Consider the following 26950-nt stretch of genomic DNA (forward strand, 5'->3'; position numbering starts at 1 on the left):
TGACACGACGTATGCAGGTGCATTTTTAATTTGCGAAAAATAGTCGAAAAAGAGGTCGAGCCTAGGAATTCAGTTCTCGTCTACAATTCTCTCAATGACGTTTAATAAGAGCGCACGCTTTCGCAATTCGTGTATTTTCAACAAATACTTACAAGTAAATTAACATGATGAATAATTTACAATCATAATCGTATCACTGACACAAGGGGGAGTGTCAATGGCTTGTAATATCGATAAAATCGTCTATAATGATCTCGACGGCGACGTGGAAATTGATATAAATGCTCTACAGAATTAATCTTGTCGTGATATATAAAAGAGATATGCACGGTACTTTTTATTGAAGAAGGAAAGAAATTTGCTTCTCAACGAGTCGTCGTAACATGATATTTATACTAGATTACAGTTCCTTAGACAGCTTATCAGAATTCTATGTACACGAAACTCTCCGAATAATAATACATATTTGCAGACGTCCCATTTCCCTCTACCACGTTTCCTCTCAGTCACACATTTTCGTTAACAAGTTCGTTGATCTGTCTTTTCCTCTCAAAGAAAAATGGATTTCACAAATCATCCCATGCAAGGAGTCCGTTGAGAGGGAATCTAAGACATTCCGCATGTATACATATATGTATCGAACTAATCAACTTCGCAGCGAGATTAATTTACAATTAAAAAAGAGGTGTTTTTTTACAAGTACTCTTTATCTACAGCTTGCATTAGCCACGCATGCTCGTTTTAAGTATGCATTGTATCGCAAGAGAGATTCTCTAGAACGTCATGAGCCGTGCACACAGCCATGCAAACGTACGACGTATATTTGGTGTTGTCCTTTGATTTTTAGTACAATGTAAAACTAGATTACTTTGTTTCTCATAATATAATCATCATGTCCTATTCGTAAGTAGCAGCATCGTATTCGTTATCAGGCGCGAGGTGATTTCACAAAAGGCCCTTCTTTCAGCTTCATCATATGAACGGAGTTGATCGCTCTTGGAGAGTGCGTTTAGATACGTATTTACCTGTGTTCCGGAATATTATGCGACGACAAATGGAAATAGACGACATATCCAAATACGAGAACATAATATTTATCACAACATTGCACAATTTTAAATAATTCAAACGTACGTAACAGATGTCGGAGCAAAAATCGGGCGCGACCCAAGGAACAAAGTAATCCGAGTTTGACCGGGTATTTACTAAAATATTCGTCTGAAGTAGAATACTCGCGTTGCTATTATAAACCTTTTTTTTTATAAATAACGTAACTATAACCGAACATGGTGACTACAGCTTAACATTATTATTATATGAACTGTTACCATGTACAAATCAGCGATTTTATGTATATAATATAGCTCGAAATTATGATCGCTTAAAACAAATCTGGTCATCAGCATCATTCACCGCCATCATATAATTACATGTAACAAATTTCCTATAACGCTCGTTCTTCGAGCAGTACTCGAACATGGATTGAATTGATTGGTATACAATATAATTCTCTAAAATGTAAAAAAATATACATTCCGTGCCTGTGTGAATTGTATAGCTGTAAAATCATACTCTCTCTATAAACATACATACACAACAGTTATCCTCCCTCAAAGTTATTACTAATTGCACCGACGCGTTAACGGAGTTAACTTTGATAATATATGTATAGACAGGGTGACGTGCATAAAACCGGCCCCAAACAGTCTTTGTAACTTGCATTTTGCGTTCGAGGCCGGTTTTATGGGCGCCATCCTATACATAATGCGCAGGAAAGGCTTTTAGTTTCAGTTTTCATGATCCGAGGAATATCAGTGCGTGTCTTTCGCATTGCAACAAGATTCCAAGATCAAAACATGGGCGGATTAATTTCAGTTTACCAATGCGTTATCGTTATCGCAGCGTATAAATTACATAACAATCTGTACAGATACATTTTAGACAACACATGTCTAATTGTGAACTGGTTCCCGCATACAACAATTCGCGAGATATTCCCCCTCAGATTCGGAAGCTCTGTACTTCGTCACCAAGGATCGGCGCTCTCGATTTTTAATAATCGAATGGTACTTGTTTTCGAAGGAACACTGACCCCGACGTTATCCAAGAGTTACAAACCCGACGTGTAAAAATTTCGAAATCACGTTACTGCCGTTGCTCCCGGTGGCTCAATTATTCATACATACACAAATGACAGCCGTGCCTAGATGAAAATTATTTAATATTCAGTTCCAAAACGAATTACCGCGATATATACACGTACAAACAGCGGTGACGATTGGTATCGCGACGACGCTAATATCAGCTAAGGAACGCTTCGAGCACGAAGACGTCTTACGCGGATTATACATGTTCTTTCGTATCCTCGTAATGTCCTCAGCCCTCGCTCACGGAGGACAACGAGCTACGCGTAGACTCGGTCGTGTGATGCGTCAGGTCAGGAAGATCAGCCGGTAGGCACAGTGGTATCGCACTAGGCCCGTAAATCGCCTCCTGTTCCTCCAATTGTAACGCGAACTGTTCCTCGAGTTTCTGCAAGGCGAGAAAGACATGTTAGAGAAAAATCTATCTCTTTGCACACACACAGAAGTAAGTAAAATGACTAGAGTAGACTATAATCTCGCGTAACTAAATTAGCAATGCAACAGCGTTTAACTGTGGAAAAAGGGAATGCGTCAAACGTCTTATATATATTTACAAATGTCCGTAGAACGTGTTTGAAACGTGGACCGGCGATACTTTACAACAATATTGTGGACTAACCTTGTGGCTATTTTGTACACAGCTTTGAAATCCAACATGTGGAATCTCTTTCTAGCTCTATTAGGATCTTTCCTTCGTGGGATTTACATTTAAGTTAAGGACTGCAATACAAACTGTCTATACGCTATTAAACAACCAGTAGTTACGGGACCCTTTAAGGAAGCCGCGCTTTCACAAGTTATTCCGCTAAACTCTAATACATAGCCCATGGTAACACCACACTTACCCTGTTATTTCGACGTTTAACCGATTAAGCTCTCATAATAAAGCAACATAACGTACGATTACATTGATATACATGGACGAGACAACTACAGCGATGGAACTCTTTCCTTCGAACACGCACAATCTTAAGAAAATACATTAGTTACGTCATCTTTTTTTTTTTGCTAAGTTATCTCGAAAGATGTTCTAGCTTAATAATCTTAACTCAATTTGGCACTTGGAAACTGATTGGAGCTTTAAACAAATTAATAGAGCCTCTCCGTACTTCCCTTCGTCGATCGGTTTTGTCTTTTTATCAACTACCGACGAACAGAAATTACATAACCGAGTGGAAGCGACAGTTGAGTAAACAGGGGACGCTAACATACATACATGTTACGTGTATCTTATACAACAAAACTTAAATATTATTACATAGACCTCGAGAAGCATGAAGATCTCTCTTATCCGATTCGTGCATATTTCCTAGATTTGGAGAATCATGATTCACAAAAAATAAATTAACTTGCCGCACTACACGATACGATTTTTGCCACATGTGTCCCATAACTTTTATATAAACAATATAGTTACTTATCTATCTCCTTCTAGTTGTGTTAGCAATTCCCTGGGTAATGGCATAAAAATATATAACACATCTACATACACGTGTACGGTCAAAAAGGTTGCCCGACGTTTTACGACAAGCTTTCGGAATATTCGTATGTATCGTTGCACAGATATTCGTTCACCTATAAATTTCTTTGCTCTAATAATGCGTCACTGCACATATCTGTGAACAAAAGCTATAATATCTCGCATGATAGACTATATTTCCGAAATTTCATATTAATTATCATAAAACGTCAAACAATCTTTCAAACCGCGACTGTACATACATATGCAACATATAAACATTTAAGTCCAAAGTTATTGCGTTAACATTAAGGCGCCAGTGAGTAAAGCAGAGAGGATTACAGTTAGTTATTCGTGGCCAGGAAAGTGCTACGTAAACAGGGAAGTCTTACAAACATTCGTGATGGTGAAAAAGATGGCAACATTGTATCTCCGAATTTACATAGTTTGAAAAATGTCTTTCTACTATTATAAGAAGACACAATGGACTAATAGACGTACATTGCGCGCGCGTGTATATAAGTAAAACTTCCCCGGATTAAGTGTGATATGAACGAGACGTTGAGTATGATTTGGACAGATACTATCTGCGGGAGAACGGCACTAGGTCCGGCTTGGAGTAGCTTCGTGAGAGCGTGCCGTTCGACACGAAGGTACCCGAATCCGAACCGCTAATCTTCAGCGACACCCTGGGAATGGTGAAAGACGGGGAAGTGGGTGTGGAGTGTGACAAGCGTGGGGATCTCCTCCAAGTGTCGGTAAACATGACTTTAGAATAGTCGAAAAAGGGAAAAGAGAGACCACTAAGACCAGAAGAAGGCAAATAGTCTTGGTAGCGCTTTTCCAATGCTTCCATTTCATCCGCCAGATCAGCTTCTATCTTCTATAACAGGTACATCAAGACTTAATGTCAGACTTATGTCAAGACCTAGAGCTCGATACTTCGCGCGTCTACGTTAACTTCAACTGCGAATTCGTTTCCCGTTGCGCGTTCCCGCGTTTAATTACTTTTCATCTCGACTTACGGCGACTTTGTTTCATTAATGATTAGTCATGCAAGTTAAGCTCCGCGCAAAGCGACGCAAGCTGAATGCGAAAGCGGACGTCTCTGTTTTACGTCTTACATCCCCGCGTTACAAGCCTCCTGACCGCTTCAATGCGTCGGTTTGCGCCGACCTTCGAATTGAAACTAAAAATTCTCACACTGTTACAGAAAATGCGTAAAATCAACAATGTAATTTCGAAAGTGAAGCACACTGCTAAACCAATAATAGAGAATTAAAAGGCAGTTGTACGTACTATTAGGCCGCAAGGATTAAAGATCCAAGAAACACATCGATAAGACAAAGATAAGATAATTTCGAGATAACATTGTCCAAGCTGGTGTAATTACCTGCTTTCGTGGCTTAAGTTGCGCCTTCCACTCGCGAATTTCCCTGCCGTAAGCCTCCTCCTGCTCCTTCAACTTGAGCGTTTCGTGCTCCATCAGCATCTTCCGCTTCTCGTTCTGCAATTGCTCCAATTCCTTGATCGTAGCGTCGCTCTGCGCCCTCACCTCCTCGAGCTGTCTGGAATGCTTCAGTTCGAATCTCTGCTGCTCCGCCCTGTATCTCTTCTTCTCGTTCTCCTGAAATTTCTTGAGCTTCTCCCGTTCGGCGTCGGGATCCGGCGCGAGCACGGACGACATCGAGATCCTCATCGACTCACGGAACATCATCTCGCGCGCCTTCATTTCATTGCGAATTCTCTTAGGTAGGTTCCGACGTTCCACAGTTTGTCGCTTAATCAGTTCCTCCTCCTTCCTCTGATTCATTCTCTTCATCTGTTCCAGCTCCTTCTCATGCCGTATGAGCATCTGATGTCTCTGCAGGAAGAAAATGTCCTTGAGTTGCTTCTTGAGCAGCTGCTGCCGCTCGTGTATCTGCCGTTCCTCCTGCTCCCAGATGGCCGCCTCTCTGCCGCGCATCAGTTGCTGCTTCTGCTGCAAGAACTGCCGCTCCATCAGCGCGATCTTCTCGCGATGGCTGTCCGACAGTCGTCTCAACGACATCTCATGACTCTCGTTGAGCTTCTCCAGGAAGAGCTTCTCCCGCTCCTCGTGCTCCGCCTCGAGCTTCTCTTTCCGTATCTTGAACGCGCTCTTCCGCTTGTCCTTTGGCATCAAGTCTATTTCTTGCTTGAGCAATCTTAATTCTTGCTTCAGGCCCTCTCGGAATTGCTTGAGCTCCCTCTCCTGCTCGCTCCGGATCTTCTTGGACGACAGTCGCAGATCGACCTCCTGCTGCGCCTCGGCGCGTTCGATTTGCTGTCTCTGCTGTCGGGCGAGTGCCTCCAAATCCGCCTCGGCACTTCGCTCCAAGATCTGTCGTTCTTGCTCAAATCGCTTCTCCTGCTGGTCCTTGTTGAACTGAGCCTTCTGCGACAGATCCTGGTACTGTTTCTGCTCCATCTTCTGCAGCATCTTCAACTCCCGCAGCTCCTGCTTCCTGAATATTTGATCGTCATACACCTTACCGTTCTCGTCATCGCCGTATATCACCTTCGAGGTCGTCGTCGTCATCATGACACCGTCGATCTCGAACTTTCTCGTGCGCTTTCGCGTCTTCTTCTTCAGATTCATCATCTGTATGTCTTCCTTCGTCCTGGTTGGCCGGGACATCTCGCGACTGTAATCGGGCTTTCGACGTAGGACGACCTCCTCGTCAACCTCCGTATGTTGCGGCTGATTCAAACGGTTTTCCTTGTTCGACTCCCTGCTGTCCTGACTGATGGTCGTCGAAATGGACTCGGCATCGGAACGATCGATGCTCTTACTCGGCGTGTGCGACCTTATAGAGCTAGAATCGCTCTGGGATCTGGAACCCTCGAAGCTGTCCGGGGAGACTCGTTTCTCCTTACCGAAACTCTTCACGTTGACTTCCTTCGGCTTGACCGTCTTCACGATTCTATCGTCGGCGTGATGCGGCATTTCGTTCTTGATCAGTCCGTTCAGCTTTTTCGCGTTTCTCTCGTAATCACCCATGTCCGATGAGTCGACGGTCGTGCTGGCGACTATCACTTTGCCGCTCTCGTCCCCGCTGTCGCTCCTCAAGCTCAGTCTTTCGTTTGAACTCAGATCGCTGTGAGACGAGCCGGTACGAATAACGTTGTGCTTCTTAGATATCGACGAGTCCTTCACTTGTTCCTTATCCTCGCCGACAGTGACCACCGAGACGTGACTGGTGTCCTGCAATTCGTCCACGATGGGGCTCACTATGACCACCTCCGACTCGTCCAGTTTCTTGCCGATTCTCTTGGACACGTCAGTAAGTACGATAGGCTGTTCCTGCGGCGTGTATTCCAGACTATCCAGACTAGTAAACGCGTCGTCGTCGATAGAATTATCGTTGACCTGAGTCTTGTTCATCTCGTTGGCGACGATAACGACCTCCGACGTCGGCGAGGTGCGTCGCGGAAGAGGCGTCGTCGTCGTGGACGTCGTCGAGGGCGCGTCCACCAATACGGGCGGATGCGTCGTCACGACGGTTACTTGGCTTATGTTACTCGCTAGACTGTTCGACATATCCGGCGAGTCGGCAGTAATATGGACGGTCGATGTATTTAAGCGTACTTCTTGTTCGGGCTGAGCTTTTCCTGCAACGTAACACGCAACGTAAGTAAAGGAACAAGCGATGATTAGTCTAAGGTAATGCAATACTATCTCGATTTTACCAGTAATAACGACTATGTTGTCCCCGCTGCTTCTTCTCGAACCGTTTCTGCTTCTGATCGGCGTCGACGTAATCACCGATACGTTAATTCCCGGATCTTGTTTCTCCAAGCCCTTGTCATCGCTCGCCGCGTCCTCCTGATTGTAGTCCGTCTTACTACTAACTGTTTTAGCATGCAACTCGTCCGAAAAGTTTTCCAGAGAGTCATTTCTGGACGATCCCGCGCTGCGACTTTTCGCGGAACTCTCAGTCTTCGTTACGCCAAATTGCGTCTTAATATCTTCCGTAGAATTAGCCTTAACGTTATTCTTCTCCGTTAGGAGCGTCGACGCGACGGATGCGTGCTTCGATGTTTCCACAGAACCGTCGCTTATTCGTTTCTTGTGGTCCATGGATAACCGCTTCTCCAATACGGCATTCAATTTCTCCCCGACAGATTTCCGCTTTTCCTCCAGACTCTTGTAAACCTCCTTGTCTCGAGATTGCAACTCGTAATTCGTTACGTCGTCAACGGATGACAGCTTATTTTTCATCCTAAATGGAAATATTGTTTTGCGATAGAGATTTCTTTAGATCAGCGTTCCACAAGTTCAACCTATAAAGTTTAAATTCTAGTACAAGTAAATAGAAAATACTCACCTGTTCTTATCTTCAAAAGATGACTGCTTGTATATTATCTTGGACAAGTCCTCGATCATCTCTGGTTTTACAGGTGCCGACTTGCGTTTCTCACTCAATTGTTTCTTTGAGGTGGAGCTCGACTTATTGTTCAGTAACTTCTGTTGACTCTCAAATCTTCTTATATTGTCAAATAGTTTACCGTTACCCTCGCTCTCTACTTTTTTTATCTTCTCGGTATTGTCCAATTCATTTTGCGTCTGATCTTCGATCTCTAAACTCTTTTGCTCCTTAACTTTTATCACCTGTTGATCCGCCGTCTTTTCATTTTGCGACAACTTATTCACATGCGGTTTATCTTCGGTAGATTTTTGTCTATCTACTTGCAGGTTTGCAACTTTCTCGACGGTTTTCGGAATGTTCTCTCTTTCCTCATCTTTCTTCTTTTTCTCCTCGCTATCTTGACGCATCGGTGGTGGCGGAGGCGCCGGCCCTTTATCTCGAGATAATCTGCGCTCACTTGTCTCATTTGGTGGCTTAGGTGCCTGCGCAAATAATTACATACGTGCCATTAACAAACATTCGTTCTCCGCGCAAGTTAGTAATAAGATAATTATGTCAAGTACCTGCTTCCTCTCGGCAGGAGGTTGTATGTTCTCTTTGGACTCAGCCTTACGCAATCTCTTATTCTTGTCCTCTTTCTCACCATCCCGATTGATCTCGCGCTTGTGACTCTCCTCTTTCTTCGCAGGCAGTGCCACGAGGTTTTCTTTTTCGGGAACTGACAAACAGAAGAAAGTATTAATATATTTTCCAATGTTATATACACTATTTATTAGTAGTTTTGCAACACTCACTCTTAACATCAGCATCAAGACGCGTAGCAGTGGAGTCATCTGTGATTTGATCCAGCTCCAGAGGAAGCTGAGATGTGCGCTGCTCCTGAAATATTAACGTATACATTGTATGTACAAAATATTAAAAAAGTGTAAAGAAAAAAATCTTTTGATTGTGAATCATTTGATTTCCATTACAAATGGCATGGTACTAAGTAACATGTAACCAGATACACAGATAAAAATGTGAGAGTTCGCAGATTACAATCATAAGTTTGCAGTTTTTCGTTATCATATGAAGAATGTGAAATCACAAAAAAATAAAACGGAGAAAACGTTATCTCATGCTATGCATAATATAATCATGTGAGCCACGTAAACTTTACAAATTGTTTTCTCGGAAACTGGTAAGGACAGCAGCAAGATTTCTTCTGGGATTTTAAGCCTTTTATACGTAGAAAGAGAGAGAGAAAGGGGAATCGTAAGATATCCAAAGCGGACAATCTTGTATTCTTTTCTTTCTCACAAATCAATTATTATTGCACAAAAGTATCTAAATGAAATATTTTGGACAATAGTGCGGCATTAATTATTCCGTAGGGAGCTCCAACAAATGTTAAAAAGTCGAGAAAGAATTTTGTTTCGGAGAAAACAGCTCGTACATATTATACGGATCACTTTTGTAAAATGTTCTCTTTGCATAGTAGCATATGTAGCGCATGTTTTAAGTTTGTATTATGTAGCTCAGAATTAATTGATCCTGCAGAGAATACAGCGACGCAAACTACTAACCTGACGCGCATTGGGATAATGAGGCTGGCGAGGGCCAGGTGAACCGCATGCACAGCCAAAGTAATAAAATTATCACAACACATTTATCATGATAAGATATTTTATACACGGAGTACTCTACTGTCGACAATACTCTACACATTTTCAATAATTCATTCCTTACGACAAAGGAGAAACACAGAATTTGCAACAGATTTGATTTGTAAACGCATGCACTATTGTAATATTAAACGGCACGGTCACGTCATGCGTAGTGACATATAAATACGAACAGTCGCGTCTTATTTAAGAATTGACAATTTGGTAAGAAATAATCAACGCGTCCTCAATTTTTCAGGGACAACTTGTCAGGACTGATAGTCGGGTTCCAACTGATGCAACATCTGATCAACAACTTTCTAATGATTTTACGTTCCTCCATTTCACAAATGGACAGGGGTAAGACATGTATGCTTCACACGGAAGCAGCTTACCAATTCGCTGATATTGTTCTCTGTGTTTTTTCGCTTTTTTGGCCTTCTATAATAACGGAAGCATGTAACAATGTGCAATACATGTTAATTCTGCATTATCAGAAGCTCTGTGCAAAACTACTTGAATTATGAAACGGGTATCTACCACGGCTGTTACATTTAAAATGCTTGCACTAGAGCAAATTTCTTTGAATTGAAGTTTCGATATTGTTAATGCAACTACAGTTAAAACGAGAGAAACGCCATGTTAGAAAATGTTTGTCCTTCGCATAAAGCGTGTATTAGACTTTTAATGTAAGTAACATGCAAAGAATATATGCTTGCATGTTTTCTGAATCTAAAGATTCGTACTATGTTACGTGTTCAGCTTATTGAATTTATGTATAATTAATCGTATTATTTGCGTATGATCTGCATAATTAACATGTACATAAAGAACATAAAGTGGATAGGACGAAAAATAGAACCTACCTCTGCTTCCTCATCTACCAGCTCTTCTTCGACAACATCCGCCTTATATTCAAGTAACAAGTCCCTGATAGGCTTTGGATCTAAATTTCGGCTTATAAACGGATGTCTTAACAAATCATCAGCGGTGGGTCGTGAGGCCGGGTCCTTTATAAGTGCTTTAGCAATAAAATCATTAAATTCCTTACTCCATTTCCCGGGCTGATCCAGTTTCGGCGGATCGCCTTTCTGTATTTTAAGTAGCACTCGCATCGGCGACATTTCGTGGTTCGGTGGTTCCATTTGTGCAAACTCTATAAGAGTTACACCAAGAGACCAAATGTCCACCTAAACAGTCGGGTTCACGTATAACGCCTTCAAGTCAAGAGTGCCAGATCGAGAAAGTTACTTATTCATATTTACGATTGCCTACTTTAAAATCGTAAGGATTGTCCCGAAATGTTTCGCACAGAACAACCTCGGGCGCCATCCAGTACGGAGTTCCAATAAACGTGTCGTGCTTTTGCAGAGTATGCTTGTTCTTCGCGGACACGCCAAAGTCAGCTGTAAATTGAAGATAAAATCCTTTATACACACACGTCACATTTAATACACTAGCAAAGAGTTCACCGAAGCTCATTTATGACATCTACCTATTTTAACACCGCCGGCCATAGTCAGCAAGACATTTCCCGCCTTCAAATCCCTGTGCACGACTTTGGATTTGTGTAGGAAGGCAAGACCTTTAGTCATGTGCTGGCAGATGTATGCAATCTGCAATTCTGTTAAGGCCTTTTCCAGCTCGACCATTATGGAATCCACAGCACCACCGTCGCAATACTCAATTAACATCTGCAAAAACACTCTTTCCATTCAAAGTGCCCACCTTGCGTTACAGTAATAATTGTTTTATTTGTAAAAGAAGAGCCCCCTCGCTATAAATAATAGAAATGCAAGGAAAACGTGTAAAGCATACCCAGAGTTTTCCCTCAATGAAGTAAGCCTCGTGTAACTCAACGATGTTGGGATGCTTGCACTCGGACAAAATGTCTATCTCGATCATGAAATCGCTAAGATCGTCCTCCCCCTCTAACGCGCACATTTTCGCCGCGGCCAGCTGATTGGACTGCTTATGTTGTGCCTGAAGCAATAATCGTTTAAAAGGACCGCCAGTGGAGCGAACTCGGATGGACCGGGGATTAAAATGCTCACCTTGTAAACTTTACCGAACGCGCCGTCCCCCAGCTCGCCCACCATCTCCCAAAACTCCTCCGGATTGCAGTCCATTTTAATGTTGTTGTACAGTTTCTTCTTCTTCGCGTCGTTGCCACCGAAGTGGAAGGCCTTCCTCAGATTCGACAGGAACGACATTTTGGCAGCTGTGTCTCGATATACTTGCACGCTCGCACCGAGACTGCTATTGCAATTTGAACGCGCGGCGAAGCCTCAACAACACGCGCGCACTTTGCCGTACAAAAGTGTAACTTTCTTTTTAACAATCGCGTAGTAAATTTGTAGTAAAATATAACTCTTAGTTGGCGCTCAAAAGAGCTCAGTAACCATTTCCCCAATGCTGCGATGTGCGGTACGTTTAAAAGGAAAAACAATGTCACTTCACACAGTCCGCATTATTCTTATATCTGCCGCGTCAAGGTAAGTTCCTCGAGCACTCGGGCGCCGATTCCCTTCAGATCCCTGCCGGACACCAGGGGACCGTGCCGCACCACTCCCGCATCTTTGTGAACTCCGAGCCGCACTTCCTAAATGATTGTCGTCGCGCTCAAGCTACTGTGGGCACAGAGAGGAGGATCGCGACCCATCGCTGACAATCTCCAACAATTAGATGCACGGGTAGCAATCGAGTCAAATCTGGAAGGAAACGATACAATTTATTATTCACTCACGATCTTCCTTCCACCTGCAATTCTGTCGGCTCGTTTCGCCGACCGTTCGACGCTCGATTTCAATTACAGGCACTGAAGAGAGAGAAAGAGAGACGATCCTTTTTCTTTTTTTTTTTAATACGATGCGCATAGCGATGAACGTAACATGTGCTACATTGTTTCTAATGTATTTCAACGGTAGTGGATAATGAAGAAATTTCAGTGCGGAGAAAACTGGGGCGAAGTCGGCGGAACGTTTCATTAAAATAAGATATCCATCTTTAAGTTGGCCCGAAACCAGAAATCAGGTGCCCCGCGCGGTACGAAATTCTCGACGCGCACGTACGCGTTGGCGCCGCGAAAAGAATCGGAGACGTGTTAAGCGGGCGAATCGCGGAGGTGAGATAAAAGGCGTTGGAGAACCCAGATATCATTGATAAGCTTGAATACGGAAAAATTGCTATCTGCAGACGGAGCGGGCTGTTATCGAGGGATGCGCAGTTATTATTAACAATAGCGCGAACACTCGGGGGATTCCCGGGGGAGAAACTCCCGCGCCGCCGCCGCCCTTTAAACCATCCCAGGCGCCGGAGACATTTTTAAAAGGCTGGATTTTCCGGGCGCAAAAGCGGGACGCCAACACACTTTGCGCGCGCGCTTCCACGGTTCCGGTGCTTCCTTTCAAGGGGAAGGAAGAAGCAGCGAGAGAGCGAGAGAGAGAGAGCGCGCGAGAAAGAGAGAAAAGCGGCGATTGCAACGCGATTGCCCTACTCGCGGAAGCATCTCGCGTGGGCAGCGGGACTTGCAAAACGTCCGGCGGCGAGACGGCGAAATTCGATTAGGCGTTAATCGGCATTACCGTTGCGGCCCCGCCGCGCGCGCGCGCGCGCGCGAGCGCGCGAGACTGCGGAACGCGGCCCCGCTCTCCGCGAACATGATAATCCTCTTTGGCGCAACGCGCGCGGATCCGTCCGTCCGTCACGCTTCTCGCTGCCTCCTCCTGATCGATAGCCGCCCTCGGCCGCGTGTATATGTGTCGCGGAAGCGTAGCGGACGATAAGAAACCGCGAGAGAGCGAGCGGCCGAGAGCCAGCAAGAAGGGAGACGAGGGAGAGAGAAAGAGAGAGAGAGCACAAGTCGTAGACAGGTGTTGACGCTTGCTCGCGCGGCTTGACACAATTTTGACAAGCGACCCTAGGTCACGTCCATACCGTCGCCGATGCGGCCGCCGATCCTCGGGAATCCCGCGCGGAACCGCCTCGTGTCCACGCATCTGTCCGCGAAAGCGGTTAAGCTCCTCCTCGCGCGAACACGCCCCGACACACGCCGCGCAATCGGGAAATCGGGCTACGCGCGGCCGTTGACGCGCGCGTGACAGACCGTCAACGACGACACGGCGATGGCGACGGCGATGGCGATGACGACGACGGCGACGACGACGTGGTTCGGGGATGGGCCGAGATCGCGGAGGACACGTCGCGCGTGTCCGTCTCGTGGAAGCTAGACGGGACTGTTCCGCGGCTGCGCCTTCCTCTCTCTCTCTCTCTCTCCCTCGCCGCATCGCCTACCTTGCGACCCTCTCTCTCTCCCCCCTTGCCCACCGCTTGTCCGAGATACGACCGCAGATGACTTCATTCCGCACGTAGAAAGTGCAGGAAAGTGCATCTGGGAAGGGACACCTATTCCGTCGCCCGAGAGTAGCGGAGAGAGGAGAAAAGCGCCTCTTCGAGAGACAGGGATGGACCGCAAGACGGCGACGGCGATGACGCGCGCGTGTCACGTCCGCGTGCAACCCGAGGGCGGACGAGCGGGCCGTCCGTCACCCACGACGGCGCCGTCGCATCGCGGAACGTTCTCGCCTTACCTGCGATCGCTGACAGGACGGTCCGAGTCCCGGGATCCTCGACACGACGGCCGCCTCCTTCCCCCCCTCCCTCCTACCCTCGCGCTCTACCGCTGTGAGATCCGCCGGAATGTGTAGCCGCTGCGCGTCTGGTCGACTCCGCTGCGCGTCTCGCCTCGCGGGATCCGTTCATGGGAGAAGGAGAGGGACGGACGGAGCGACGGCGCTCTTGACGCGGACTGCGTCCCGTCGTCGACCCGCACCGAGGAGCCTATCTCTCGCGGGGATCGGCGATCGCTGCGGCGGAGCTATGCGCGTGCACGGCCATTTTCAACCTACTGCGCTCGCCACACCACCACGACCACGCACGCACGCATGCACGTGCGCGCGCGCGGGCCTTTCATGCGTGCACGAGACGCGGGGCTCTCCACTCCGCCGCGCCTGGAAGTGACGTATCGAGCGGGATCAGTGCCGTGCACGGCGGGACGAGGGGCCCCGCGCGGATCCTAGAACGTGAACGGCGCCGCCATTTTGTCCCGACCGCGCGGACGGGGCCTCTCGGCGCTGTCAACCTGATCGAGCGAAAAACACCGGACGTCCGCGGGACGTTCCACCGGTGATAGGGAGAATATTACTCGCGCACGCGCAAACTTCTGCGCAGCCTCACTCACGTACATATTAAGTGGTATCATAAGGTTCCAAATGGAAATGAATTTGAAAGCGAATTTAGGGAGAAGTTTTGATGACAGTACCGTGGTTCACAAATGTATTATCATTAGAAACAGTCAACGAGGCAGATGGGTTGACATTGCGACTTTTATTTATATTATCAACATGTATTAGACTTTTTGAATGTCTAATTAAATCAGTTTTACCGCACGACAAGACTTCATTACTAGCCGTGTAGACAGCTTTTCTACTGTCCTCATGATGCCTTGATAACCAATCTCTAAATACCTGTGTCCAGCAGAAGTTAGCGCTTGCTAAGCGCTTTGCGTTCATTGGATTATACTTTCAGATCTGTGCTGAAATAGAGCTATTCTTCTAGATCTATCCAATCAGCATAAAGCGCTTATTAAGCGCTAACTTCTGGAGAACACAGCCAATGCCTGTGTCCAGCAGAAGTTTGCGCTTGCTAAGCGCTTTGCGTTCATTGGATTATACTTTCAGATCTGTGCTGAAATAGAGCTATTCTTCTAGATCTATCCAATCAGCATAAAGCGCTTATTCTTAGCTAACTTCGGCAGAACACAGCCATTGTGGATGTGTTCGAAAATGGATTTAGTTACTGCCAGTGAAAACAGTATAGTTGGTAGCAATGAAAATTACTGGTGCTGCGTTTTTCGCACGCCAGTAAAGTCAGTATGGCTGGGAAATTGACCAATCACAGTTCATTATTCGACTTACGACATCCAATGTAGACCCAGCCTAAAGCCCGCTGCAGACGATGCTATTTTTCCTGCTGGATTGCTTGCGATTTACTAAATTACTATCGTTGCACCACTCAGCATTCAGGATTCCTAGTAATTTACTAAATTGCAAGCAATCCAGCAGGAAAAATAGCATCGTCTGCAGCGGGCTTTACTGACTTTACTGGCGTGCGAAAAACGCAGCACCAGTAATTTTCATTGCTACCAACTATACTGTTTTCACTGGCAGTAACTAAATCCATTTTCGAACACATCCCGTGTCCATACCTAACTAAAGCCGCTTGCGATTCAGTAAATTACTAGAAATCCTGAGTGCTGAGTGGTGCAATGATAGTAATTTATTAAATCGCAAGCAATCCACCAGGAAAAATAGCATCGTCTACAGCGGGCTTAAATGTGTAGAAATTTTGCTAGTTTCCTCTTCTTTTTCTCGATGCCGCTTGATATAGAAGGCCGTTGATAATCCATCTTATCACTTGCACTATAATATTGCACATATAAACTTATCGCTAATAAATATTAATCACATTTTAACTACATCGCTAACACTGTCACAGAATAAACGCGGGAAAACTATCGGAATGGATATTTCGCGCCCCCCTGTGGCCCCTACATCCACCATTGGATTCGAGTTGCTACGTCACCTCACGCGTGCGCACGAAGTCGCCTGTTGCAGACGAATTCTTCCACAATCTTCCATCACTGCGTTCCACCGGAATCCGGAATCCAAGCGCGAGTTGCGAATCTGAGGAATGTCGAAAGCCCATCTTGGACAACGAATTCTAACCTAAGAGAATAGTCGCTACTATTTACATCGAACGGTACGTGATTTGGTGCGCAGCTGATTTACGTCCACGTGAAATTGTATTTCCTTCGGAGGAAAACCGCATTGCTACTCGTTACGCCTAAAATTATTCACGCTGGAGCGCCTTTTTGAGGTTACGAGTCTCTGTCGAGGTGTCCCAGCGTTTTTGAGGTTTTCAATATTTTCCTGCCGTTTCGTCAATTACATCTCACGAGTGTAACCGTTCTCTCTTCGCAGTGTCGCGACATGGCCAAGGAACGTGGCGTCATGAGGGTTCTTTGGAACAGCTTCGTGTCCTCGTTCAAGCCTCGCTTCGCTCGCCGCAAGCTGATGGGCGAGGATTACTACGGCACCAAGTACTACGAGGAGGAGATTCGCTACTCCGCCCGGAAGAGACCGCCGCGGTACTTCGTGCCGGTGAACAAGGAAGACTTCGAGCAGGCGCTGCCCGCGGAATGGGAGGCCTGGCTGAGATACCGCAGGAAAGAGCCGCCAACGCGGGAAGAGATAGACGCTAATTACCGATTGGCGGTGACCAAGAAGGAGAACGCCGCGAGGCTCACGGAGGAGAACCGCCCCAGGAGCGAAGACACCGGCAATCTTCCCGCCACATCTAGTACCCAGTCAGAGACTCCCGGAAACTTTCCGATCTACGAAGATTACCAATCTTTCGGAAGTAATTACAAACCAAAGGATTCATATAAACACTAAATAATGTAAATACCATGTCTGTATAGTATATTCCTAGAACAAAGTTGGTCTCTATCTATACAATAAATAGTTGGACAGGGTTTCTAAATGGAATAATTGTTACAAATTGACAAAAGTTGCTCGTACTTTCCAAAGTGGATGACAGACCGGCAGGTTTCTATAAAACTTTAGCGTTAATGTAAATACCATGTCAGTATAGTAAAGTATATTCTTAGAGCAAATTTATTATAATAAATTTGTATTAATAAAATGGCCAGATACGGTCAATAAAAATCACTGATGTTAATTACTGCTGGCGAATTTTAAGAGTGTTCTCATAAATTTTCTTAGAGCAACGTTGTTTTTATCTATGCAATATAAGTAGTTTGACGGAATAGTTTTTAAAAATTGACAAAAGTTGCCTGTTCTTTCTGAAGCAGATGACAGACTGACAGGTTTCTATAAAACTTTAGTTACATTTCTTCATTTTATCCTCCAGGAGGAATAAATCAATGGGGACTTGATACTTGAAAGAATTCTTTCTATGAGATTCCAAATCAGAATGATCGAAATTGATCGCGCGATTCTCGGGACATTAAAGCGCTAAGCCGCACGCGAGTCACTCTGTATATGTAAAATGAATTTATTATTATTCTATTTTTTTTCTATACATAAATGAACTACCACTTTCATATAATTATCCTCGGCAAAATTATAACAAATGGTACTATTATACTGGATAGGTGTACGAAATGTTAATCTCTGGATGTACTACGACGCTAAGCTTTGTAATTGTGGTTTCCCTGTGATACGAAACGAATAACGTAGATAAGGTATAAAGTTTCGTTTTACGTGGGGAGGAAGGGGAGAGAAGTTGAATTTTTTAACATTCTAAATCACATTTGACGAACTTGAATTGCTTCCTGATCTCCAAATCGCACTGTGCGGTCTCTAACTACATTTTGCGGATTGATTGCTACAAACTCACGATTGGAGCCGCGAAAACGCGTGAATCTGACTTTTCTGACTACTCAACGCGTGACCCTAAGATTTTATTATAAATATTGGCTCAAACAAAGATCAAGCAGTCAGTCAACGTCAAGTTTTGTCTCATATACGAATTGATAAAAACTTAATGCTTAGCAAACGAGAACAGCCTGATCGTATCAACCTGAAAAGTCATTGTTATCGAACAGAGCTTGATCGTACAGCTCCCCCTTAACCAGCCGTCCGCCAAAATAACGACCGTTCAGCGAATCTCTCGCGCGTTCCGCTTCTGGAAATATAAAATTCAATCGTACAACTACACGACAGACAGACGATATTATATGTATTGCAGGGGATTTAGATTCTTTCACATATTCCAAATCTACGCTCAATCTAGGACCACTCTGGGTGCGTATGAATATACTTTACCGTTCATTTCGGCGAATTCGACGAATATCTTTACGATGACTTCCGCATTCTCGTCCTCCTCGGACTGTCGCTCCTTATAAATAATAACCCGTACGACCACGCCGAACTTGGAACACTCGTCCTGAATCTCCTCCTGCAAGGTCTCGTCCACGTCCTCCGGCGCCACCATATTTCTTAAAATAACGACTCGGGACTCGACTTTACGCATGAGTTTCTGCATGACGAGATGACGCGCACTCTGGCCCTTGATTGACATATTCTCCTGTTGCTGCAACGTCTGTGGTTCCGTCTCCTCTAAGAGTTTCTTCTGCAATTCTTCCTGTTGTTTCTGATGAGCCGCTTGTTCCTGCGCTCGCCTCATAATGTCAGAATTCGCAGTTGTTGTCACTGGTATCTAACGAGCAAGATCAGAATATTTTTTTTCATACACGTCGACAATATTTCTTTTATTTCGATGCTCTTTGTTCTGGCACAATGGTAGGATACTTACGACTGGCGTGCCAACAATCGTAGGCGCAACAACAGCAGGAGGTGGTATAACAACGGGTTGACCAGGAATCGGTTGGATAATAGCGGGCGGTCGCGTTAAGGTTTGCGGTATGGCTATGCCAGGTGGAGGTATCACTGGCGCTACCGTTGCTACTGTTGGTGGTGCCATTATTGTCGTGGGAGCTATAGTGGGCCGCACTACGCCAGGAAGCGCTGTAACAGAAATAAGGACGAAGACGTAAGCGCAAGATCAACTGTTCCTTTCTCCCATAATCAGTCAACTCTATACCGGAGACCTACTGTCCTCTTGAAGAAGACAGAGTGAAAAACAAACGATCCCATTGTTTTCTTCTAGTAATTCCGATTGGTCAACGATTTTCTATTTCGCGATATCTATCTCGCTTATATGAGGTGGGACGTACAAAATACTGTGTACAATATCAGAATTACTAGAAAGAGAAATATAAACCGTTTGTCTGTCCCACTCCATCTATCTTCTTCAAGAGGGCAGTAGGTCTTCCAGTGTAGTATAAAGTTCACTCCCCGCGACATTTGAATTGAATGTAGATGAGAGAATTACGAACTCTGATTCAGGATGGGTGGTGCGGTAGCCCCGAGTTTAGTGAGACCTAACGCAACTGCGTTACTAGCAACCGCGTCCATCGCTTGAATCTTGGCCGTCGCGGCTGCTGCGGCCACAGCGGCCGCGGTCGGCATCATGCTGGTACCGCTGGGTGGTCCCATGAGCGCGTTCGGCGGCGTTATGGCTCTTCCTACTCTCAAATACTGGCCACCCAGATCGAACAAGTTCATAGAGGCGATAGCCTCTAGCGCAGCTTGCATTGTCTCGTACTCGATAAAGCCGTATCCTTTGTGTCGATGCGGCGAGCTACCTTGTGCGAGCTTGCAGTACGTGATCGGCCCGAATGCCTCGAAGACTGACTTGATGTCGTCTTCCGTTAAGTCTTGGTGTATCGACGCGATATAAATGCGATTGTAGTGCTTGCTCTCCTCGGTGATCTCATCGATCACCGATTGCGCCTGTGGCATGTTGGACGGACGTCCTACGACCTAAGACAAATATGAGAAGGAGGTAATCTGTAAGACGTATTCTCTAGCGCTGCGTCAACATTATTGCGAAACTATTTAAATAAACGATTTTAACAGCTTTAGTATTGTTTAGCTTTTTAAATGTACAAAATATAAACTATGTGTGACGGGATGTAACTCAATAAAGTGAACTCAAAGTAAAGTATACATAGAAAAAGTATACTAATATATTAGGATTTTCGAGCAAACTGCAATTCAGACGCAGTTCGCTCGAAGATCATAAATATTGGATAAAGAACTAAATAAAAATTTGCCGACCTCCGGCGGGATGATAGGATTGCTGGGGGACAGGAAATTCGTTATATAGGTACGTCCTGCTACCTTGATGTTGCGGCCACCGATCATGACACCGTTCATTTGCTCCAAAGCAAGTTGCGCGGCCTCGGGTATCTCGTATTCGACAAAGGCGAAGCCCTTGTGCTTCTGCGTAACGGGATCCCAAGACATATTGATGGATTTGATCGGTCCGAATGGCAAGAAAGCTTGCCTGATTGTATCTTCTTTCAATTCAAAACTGATGCTGCCCACATAAACCCTGTCGTACAATTATGTATACGTTAGTAACGTCGGTGTTACATATCAATTATTTGAATTACAATTCAAAAAGCATGTTTAGTTTATAATTAAGAATATATCTCAAATATTAAAATATCAATTTCTCATAAGTTGTGCAAAATCAACGATTAATAACTGACGTTGATAGAACACATTCAGATTTTGTTGCACATGTACATCAATATTTTTCATAAAACCTTCAAAGAGACAGTAGAAGTATAAAAGTACTTTCTTAAAGTAATTAATAGAAATATTTATTTAATCTACAAAAATAACATTTTACTTTTTTACTTGTATAGTATATTTCATAAAAGAAAATATAAAGTAAAAAAAAATAATTTCTGCTAATTACGAGCTGATATAATAAACGTTTGTTAATATATCTTATACATAAATTACCTTGTTATAATATGATTGTGAGACAAGAAAAATTACTATTAACGGAGAAATTAATATTGTGAAAAAGAATGTTGTGCATGTATATAGGAGGGAGAAACAAACTTGTTTGCTCCAGGACGCCTCAGGACTATGGGTAACATTAAAAGCTACAAGAAATTAATATCTGTAATTTGTTAATATCTGGAAAACTTATCGGTGTCCGAAAATATTTATAACTCTATAATAGTCGCTTCTCTAATTCAATATATTTTACAACTTAATTACTAAAAGGATAAAACGAATAAGTGGTGTCTTGTAAAAAGAAAAGTAATAAAACGCTCGAGCGTAATTCTCTTGGGCTTCAATGGGTTTGCACAGGAAAGTTTCGAGAATTGAGACAAAGAACAAACAAACCTGCACATGAGGGCGAGAGCCTGCTGTCTTTGCACCTGATTCCGTTGACTAGCCATTTGCTGCAACACAAAGGACCAAAGGCCTTCTATTGATATCCCTCCCCCATTTACAACACATCTCATTGAGTCATTCGAAGTAATCCCTCGAGCTCTTTTACCATTCCAACTTCCTCGCTCGACTTGTTCAGTTATCAATTTTAATTTTATAAATTCTACTAGAAACACGTATTGACATTACTTTTAATGTTGCAGGAACATGTAACTAAATCAGGATACATTTTAAGAAAATATATAAATTTCTACTAAAAATAATTAAGTATTTTCAGTAAAAATTATTAGTTTATTTTATGTAAAAATAGACTTAAAATTTAATGTAAAAAACTTATAACCATTTATGTAACTTATAAAGTTTACGTAAGACCAACTTGACGGTTTGCACAAAATATTTCACAACAGTTTTAATATTTCTCTCTATTTTATTTGTTGCTTTTAATAAATTCAGAGTGCAATTTTTGCCAAACAGTCGAGCTTAGAAGAATCGACCAAATCATTTGAAGATTCATGCATTCACGAAAATTTCTTCACATTGTACAGCTCTGCTCCCGCCGACTATACTATCACAAATTATATTATCTAACCTTTTCTTATGGTAGCAACTCGGGGAAAATGTTTAGGAGTGTTCGACCATAAGGCGGATTTATCGTTTCTTTCTTGATTTGATGACACTAACCTGCACATTAGCAATAAAACTTGCTGCCGCAGGACCAACTTATTCTTCTGCGGGGAGAAAAAAATAAGCCAATCAGAGTTAAATCTCAACGTTTTTCTTTTTTTTTTAAGTATTTGTATAGTAATTGACTCGGCGGGACGAGCTATATGTTAAATATTTCAGAAATCTGTACGACATTATTCTATATGTTGCAATTACATAATCGGCAAAGAGCTGAATAGAGAAAACTATTTATATATGTGCATAAAATGTATCATACAAACCCAAATTTTATGCACGTTAAACTTAAATCACCGAATTAGCTAATCAGATTATTTCATTGACGAGCAAACCATGATACAATATTCAACAAATTAATGAAAAAATTTATGGAAAGACTAGTTTGCAAATGTAACAATTAGATAAAACTTAAAAATTTCAATTACACTGTAATTGACTTATATCTTTAAAGGACCGAGTTGAAAATTTAGTTAAAAATTTCATCAACTCGATCATTTATTCGCAATAAGCAAATTCGGCAATTTGTATATATCCAGTATGCATTCATGTTAAGAATCAAAATATTTTATTAAAGAGGTAGAAATTCACAATTGTTGGGTTAATAATTGTCCATTAAATATGACGATAAAAAGCGTAATTCTCACATTATAATGTTAAACTTTACGAGTGACGTAACGGAGCGAAGATATGAAGCAAAATGTGAGCAGAATTGTGGACAACTTGGAAGTTACCTGTTGTTGATGGGCCAAGGTCTGCTTCATCAGGACCATCTTAATGCTTTGCTCCATCGCATACTTCTTCGCCCTGTTTACAGTGTCTTGCTGCTCGGATGTAATTTTCGGTAGACCAGCTCCTAATATTCCAGGTAGTGTCAGATATTTGGCGCCAGGTCCTGTAAAATCACAAAATGGAAAAAGGCTTAAGTCAAGTGTCTCCGGCAATTGAAAGGGCGTTAAAGAATATTCAATCGTCAGATCTTATCAGCAAAACGTCCATTAGATCTCGTCGTCAGCGTCAATATTACTTGAATTGAAACTGACATAACAAAAATAATGTCACTATTAATATGATACATCATTTGTCTAAGATAAACTGAAACAAATTAATAAAAAGATTTAAGTAAATGAAAAAATTTATATACGTACCAGCAACGACTTGGCCGATTTGATTGAGATCATATATGGGGCCTGGTAAGAACTCGGGTGCATTTCCTATAAAGAAATCATGCATTAGACAGCCTGCATTAAAGATAGACAAGTATGAATAGTATTTCAAACATTTCATTTTTAAAGAGAACCAGTTACGCCACCAAGTTATTTCTCAATGATTCGATCGACAGATTAGGAATTACTTTCTCTCGTTAGCAAGTTGGGTGGCCATTTATCTCACATTTTCAGAGTCCAATTCGTTAAAGCTCTTTTGACTATTCAATGTACAAAAAATATATATATATATATCACTGCTGTCTCAGCAATCAGCAGTTTGTTTTGACCAATCTTTGGGGAAAAACATCTATATATGTACAGATTCGTACACGGAGATGTGTAACAGCTGGACGACCTATTGCCCTAGGCTAGTAAAACTTCTATTAGTCGCATTGATGTATGCGGGCGCATTATTCTTATTCGTATTGTGGAATATCTTTCTTAACACGGGAGTACCGTGACGCCATGCCAGAAGCTGCTATGATAAAACCATCCTCCAAACTGTAAGTTCACAGAAATTAAAACGATCAAGGAATATTACAACTCTTTTTAATAAATATGCTTGTATATGGTGTCGATGTGTATGCATGTGGACTGTATTGTAGAGACATTGTATGCAAAATGTACAATATGATAACCATGTATTTGTGCAAACATCGAAACGAAGAAGTATCTCTCGTTTGATGCATGCCATTTGAAGAAACAAAGCGTAGATTGTAACGAAGACCACAGATAAGAAATTTTGTCAGAAAAAACGATACGACTTGTAAAGAGAAAGTGGATTGATCGAACATTATTTCGTATGCGTTTAAACTTTGACAAAACAGTGAGTCGTTAACCGAGGAGTCTCGTTTAAATTTGAGCTTTTAAGTACTGTTTGCACAATCAGCCCCAAAAATCAGACTAAGTCATAATTAGATTAGGTTTCATAACCAATTTGGTCTGCTAGTCTCTGAAACAGAAATCAGAAACAGAAAAACAGAAGTCAGTCCGACTTTTTTTCATGAATTAAAATGGCTCTTAAAGTTTTGTGCGATCATTCGATTTACAGCTAACCGTGTTCTGGGCTGAGCAATGACGGTTGTGCGCAAATTATCCGAGATTGAGGCGACGCACAAATCTGTAAGCACAAAGCAAAGGAGAATACTCTCAGTGCATTTTCTGCGCCATGTTCTTAGTCGTTGCCTTCTCCAACCTACCACTTTTCAACCTAGCAAATTTTTCACGTAGCAATGGCGAGATCTTTGAATGCAGGCACGTGAAATTCTCTTCCCCCCCCCCCCCCGCGATTAATATCCGGAATGCTCGACGGATCAACGTCACGCGAACACTTATTCTTTTTTTTTTCACTCGCATCGCCTACGTGCACACTCGGACATCGTTATAACACGTCTCGAATTAGCGCGTATCCTGCTTAGCGACGGCAGAATAAAATGCGAAGACGACGGCGCGACGGGAGTGGATACCATCAGGCCATACTCGAAAGGGATTGAATTAGAATCTCTGAGCCACATCCATGGCTATATCGACGTCCAAGTGCTTGGGGACTTATCGACACTTCATTATTACCTAATGCAAATACGTAATAAATGGTCGCTCGATATGCGACAAATTTAATATACACCCATCGCCATTGCCACTCCCGATTACGAGCCTCTAGATAATTTGACACTTGCACGTAGAGATATCACTCTTTTGACAGTAATAACTCCACCGAGATATAATCGTTAAAAAAAAAAGAGGCAATGTCTCTTAATCGATATCACGCCGTACACATATTAACGAAGAAAAAGACTTCGTGTCGTCGTTGCACACGACGGAATTAAAGTGGCGCCTGTACCTCCGAAAGAGGCTCATAATCAGGAACAGAGAATCGCTAAGCCCTAAATATGCTGACCTATCTAAAGTATTCATCGTACTCGGCAATAGATACGGTATCAGTGGGAGTTTGTTAAACTCTGATTTCTGTGCAACGAATGTAGGCTTTCATAGTTTGGCGCACGTTCACAGCTCAGTCGTAGGCCACCGATTCTGTACGGTCTCTCCGCTGTAACATCTCAGAACAGAAGGACAACCATACATTAGTGTGATTTAAGCGCCATACAGTCATCATCTATTTACCCTAGCCTACCGAAAATTTTACTGCTCAAAACTGCTTCTGAATAGACTCATTCTCTGCAGTTTTATCAGAGTATGGCAGCATATTTTTTTTAAGACAAAACTAGCACCTGAGTGTCCTAAGTAGCTATTGTACGCATTTCCACGCTCACGCTCTCGTTCTTAATACACGTATTACACTTGCTGTCGTTTCTCTGTTTCCCACTAACAAAGTTATGTATAATATTGTAGTTGTCACAGGCACGACGGCTATCTGGCTGCATTAGCAATTTACCTTCCACTTTAGCCTTCTTCACCGGCGGCTCTGCACTGTTTACCGACGTTGGTGCCTGCGAACAAACACAAACACGGTGTAAAACGAGATCAATTTTGTATTAGAAATTCTATCAAGTTTTATTTCAAACAAGCGAAATATCCGCTACAATGCTAGCAGTTTGTCAGTGGATTTCAATAGAATGTCACGGCAGATCACCAGCAAAAACCAAGCAGTATCTATCGCTTTGTGGCCATCATAAATGGAAAGTATCGCTTGAACCAATTACAAAATGACACTTCCTGTTCAGTTAATCTACTAGTACTCTGCTAACAGAGTCTATTATATCTCCATTAGGCCGTGACTGATAAAATTTCTGACCGATACTCTGCAGAATCTATTTCCGACAGATTTGTTTGGACAGCGAGTAAAGTATCGGCGACACGCCGACCGTGTTTACCAGCAAATTTCAACAGAATATTTCAGTAAATCGACATTCAGTATACTGAACTCGTAGTCCAGCCAACAGATTCCACCGAGTGGACTCGGAACAAGATACAAAATTGAAAAAAAATCACGTTGAATTCCGCTTGGCCTCCGCAATCTACCGTTCTATTTACTGATCCAGCGGATCGTCCTGTCGCATCCTCTCGCGGATTATCCCGTCGAGAAAAAATTTCCGGCGAGGCAACCGGGCGAGATTCGCCCACGGTATATCCGGGACGCGTCTCGACGGTCGGCGAGCGGCGTCGGAGCGAGTCGGAGCGGCTCGATCGCCATTACGCCGCCGAAGGGTTAGGCCGCGGTCGCGGTGAAGGGCGGCTCTCGCAGCGAGGACCGCGGCTTCCCCGCGCGGAAGGGGCTCGTGCTCACCATGGCCATCGTTCCGTTCATCGTTCCTCGAGAGCCGTGCGTGGCGAAGGCGGACGGGTGGCCCGGAATCTGCCGAAAAACTCCTGACGAAACGAGCGACGATTCACTCTCACGCAGCACTCGATGCACTTCTCCTTTCCGGAAGTACCGCGCGCCGGAAGCGCGCCGCGCGCTACTCGGCGGACTCGGGCCCGGTTGACCGTCCGTTGGGTGGACATGTCGCGCGGAGCGACAGCGAGATTGTCCACGCTCGCGTATCTCTTGATGACCGTTCGCTCGT

At 43.6% G+C, this 26950-nt stretch overlaps 3 protein-coding genes across 11 annotated transcripts; 1 reads left to right on the forward strand and 2 right to left on the reverse strand.

Annotated features, from left to right (window-relative positions):
- Positions 1 to 113: 113 nt before the first annotated feature.
- On the reverse strand, positions 114 to 15164 carry LOC105570060 (serine/threonine-protein kinase 10). 5 transcript variants are annotated; one of them, XM_012026996.1, is made up of 13 exons: positions 14227 to 15162; positions 11692 to 12348; positions 11456 to 11620; positions 11133 to 11331; positions 10913 to 11043; positions 10504 to 10827; positions 8789 to 8873; positions 8558 to 8712; positions 7953 to 8476; positions 7315 to 7847; positions 4997 to 7236; positions 4405 to 4486; positions 2390 to 2532 (listed from the first exon to the last, which is right to left on the reverse strand). In XM_012026996.1, the coding sequence occupies exons 2-13, from the start codon at positions 11848 to 11850 to the stop codon at positions 2474 to 2476; spliced, it is 4656 nt and encodes a 1551-aa protein (XP_011882386.1). In that variant the 5' UTR covers positions 11851 to 12348; positions 14227 to 15162; the 3' UTR covers positions 2390 to 2473. The 5 variants fall into 5 exon arrangements, 2 of the variants coding, with proteins under 2 accessions (XP_011882385.1, XP_011882386.1); XR_001009564.1 differs by having other exon boundaries at positions 2449 to 2532; positions 2764 to 4486; positions 14227 to 15164; XR_001009565.1 differs by lacking the exon at positions 14227 to 15162 and adding an exon at positions 13574 to 13909 and having other exon boundaries at positions 2449 to 2532; positions 2764 to 4486.
- A 1139-nt stretch (positions 15165 to 16303) lies between these two features.
- On the forward strand, positions 16304 to 17427 carry LOC105570061 (mimitin, mitochondrial). Of its 3 annotated transcripts, none has more exons than XM_012026997.1 (2): positions 16304 to 16456; positions 16678 to 17427. In XM_012026997.1, exon 2 carries the CDS (start codon positions 16687 to 16689, stop codon positions 17149 to 17151), a length of 465 nt encoding a protein of 154 aa, XP_011882387.1. In that variant the 5' UTR covers positions 16304 to 16456; positions 16678 to 16686; the 3' UTR covers positions 17152 to 17427. The 3 variants fall into 3 exon arrangements, with proteins under 3 accessions (XP_011882387.1, XP_011882388.1, XP_011882390.1); XM_012026998.1 differs by lacking the exon at positions 16304 to 16456 and adding an exon at positions 16463 to 16611; XM_012027000.1 differs by lacking the exon at positions 16304 to 16456 and adding an exon at positions 16463 to 16592.
- A 326-nt stretch (positions 17428 to 17753) lies between these two features.
- On the reverse strand, positions 17754 to 26841 carry LOC105570062 (poly(U)-binding-splicing factor half pint). 3 transcript variants are annotated; one of them, XM_012027001.1, is made up of 10 exons: positions 26671 to 26841; positions 25819 to 25873; positions 23367 to 23432; positions 22953 to 23113; positions 21493 to 21551; positions 20404 to 20680; positions 19620 to 20106; positions 19037 to 19248; positions 18547 to 18940; positions 17754 to 18406 (listed from the first exon to the last, which is right to left on the reverse strand). In XM_012027001.1, the coding sequence occupies exons 1-10, from the start codon at positions 26689 to 26691 to the stop codon at positions 18297 to 18299; spliced, it is 1842 nt and encodes a 613-aa protein (XP_011882391.1). In that variant the 5' UTR covers positions 26692 to 26841; the 3' UTR covers positions 17754 to 18296. The 3 variants fall into 3 exon arrangements, with proteins under 3 accessions (XP_011882391.1, XP_011882392.1, XP_011882393.1); XM_012027002.1 differs by having other exon boundaries at positions 20467 to 20680; positions 26671 to 26840; XM_012027003.1 differs by lacking the exons at positions 23367 to 23432; positions 25819 to 25873; positions 26671 to 26841 and adding an exon at positions 22222 to 22268 and having other exon boundaries at positions 22953 to 22989.
- Positions 26842 to 26950: the final 109 nt, after the last annotated feature.

The sequence above is a fragment of the Vollenhovia emeryi genome, unplaced genomic scaffold, assembly GCF_000949405.1.
Source record: "Vollenhovia emeryi isolate VEMERY1.0 unplaced genomic scaffold, V.emery_V1.0 DF939122.1, whole genome shotgun sequence".
In the NCBI taxonomy this organism is placed as follows: domain Eukaryota; kingdom Metazoa; phylum Arthropoda; class Insecta; order Hymenoptera; family Formicidae; genus Vollenhovia; species Vollenhovia emeryi.

Coding starts and splice junctions, on each gene's coding strand:
- LOC105570060 (XM_012026995.1), bottom strand. CDS start 11,850: ATGTCGTTCCTGTCGAATCTGAGGAAGGCCTTCCACTTCGGTGGCAAC. Junction 11,332..11,455: donor TCATTGAGGGAAAACTCTGG/GTATGCTTTACA, acceptor GTGTTTTTGCAG/ATGTTAATTGAGTATTGCGA. Junction 8,713..8,788: donor TCTTGATGCTGATGTTAAGA/GTGAGTGTTGCA, acceptor TCTGTTTGTCAG/TTCCCGAAAAAGAAAACCTC.
- LOC105570061 (XM_012026997.1), top strand. CDS start 16,687: ATGGCCAAGGAACGTGGCGTCATGAGGGTTCTTTGGAACAGCTTCGTG.
- LOC105570062 (XM_012027001.1), bottom strand. CDS start 26,691: ATGAACGGAACGATGGCCATG. Junction 20,681..21,492: donor GCTCTCGCCCTCATGTGCAG/GTTTGTTTGTTC, acceptor ATTGTACGACAG/GGTTTATGTGGGCAGCATCA. Junction 18,407..18,546: donor CGAATTCGCCGAAATGAACG/GTAAAGTATATT, acceptor TTATATTTCCAG/AAGCGGAACGCGCGAGAGAT.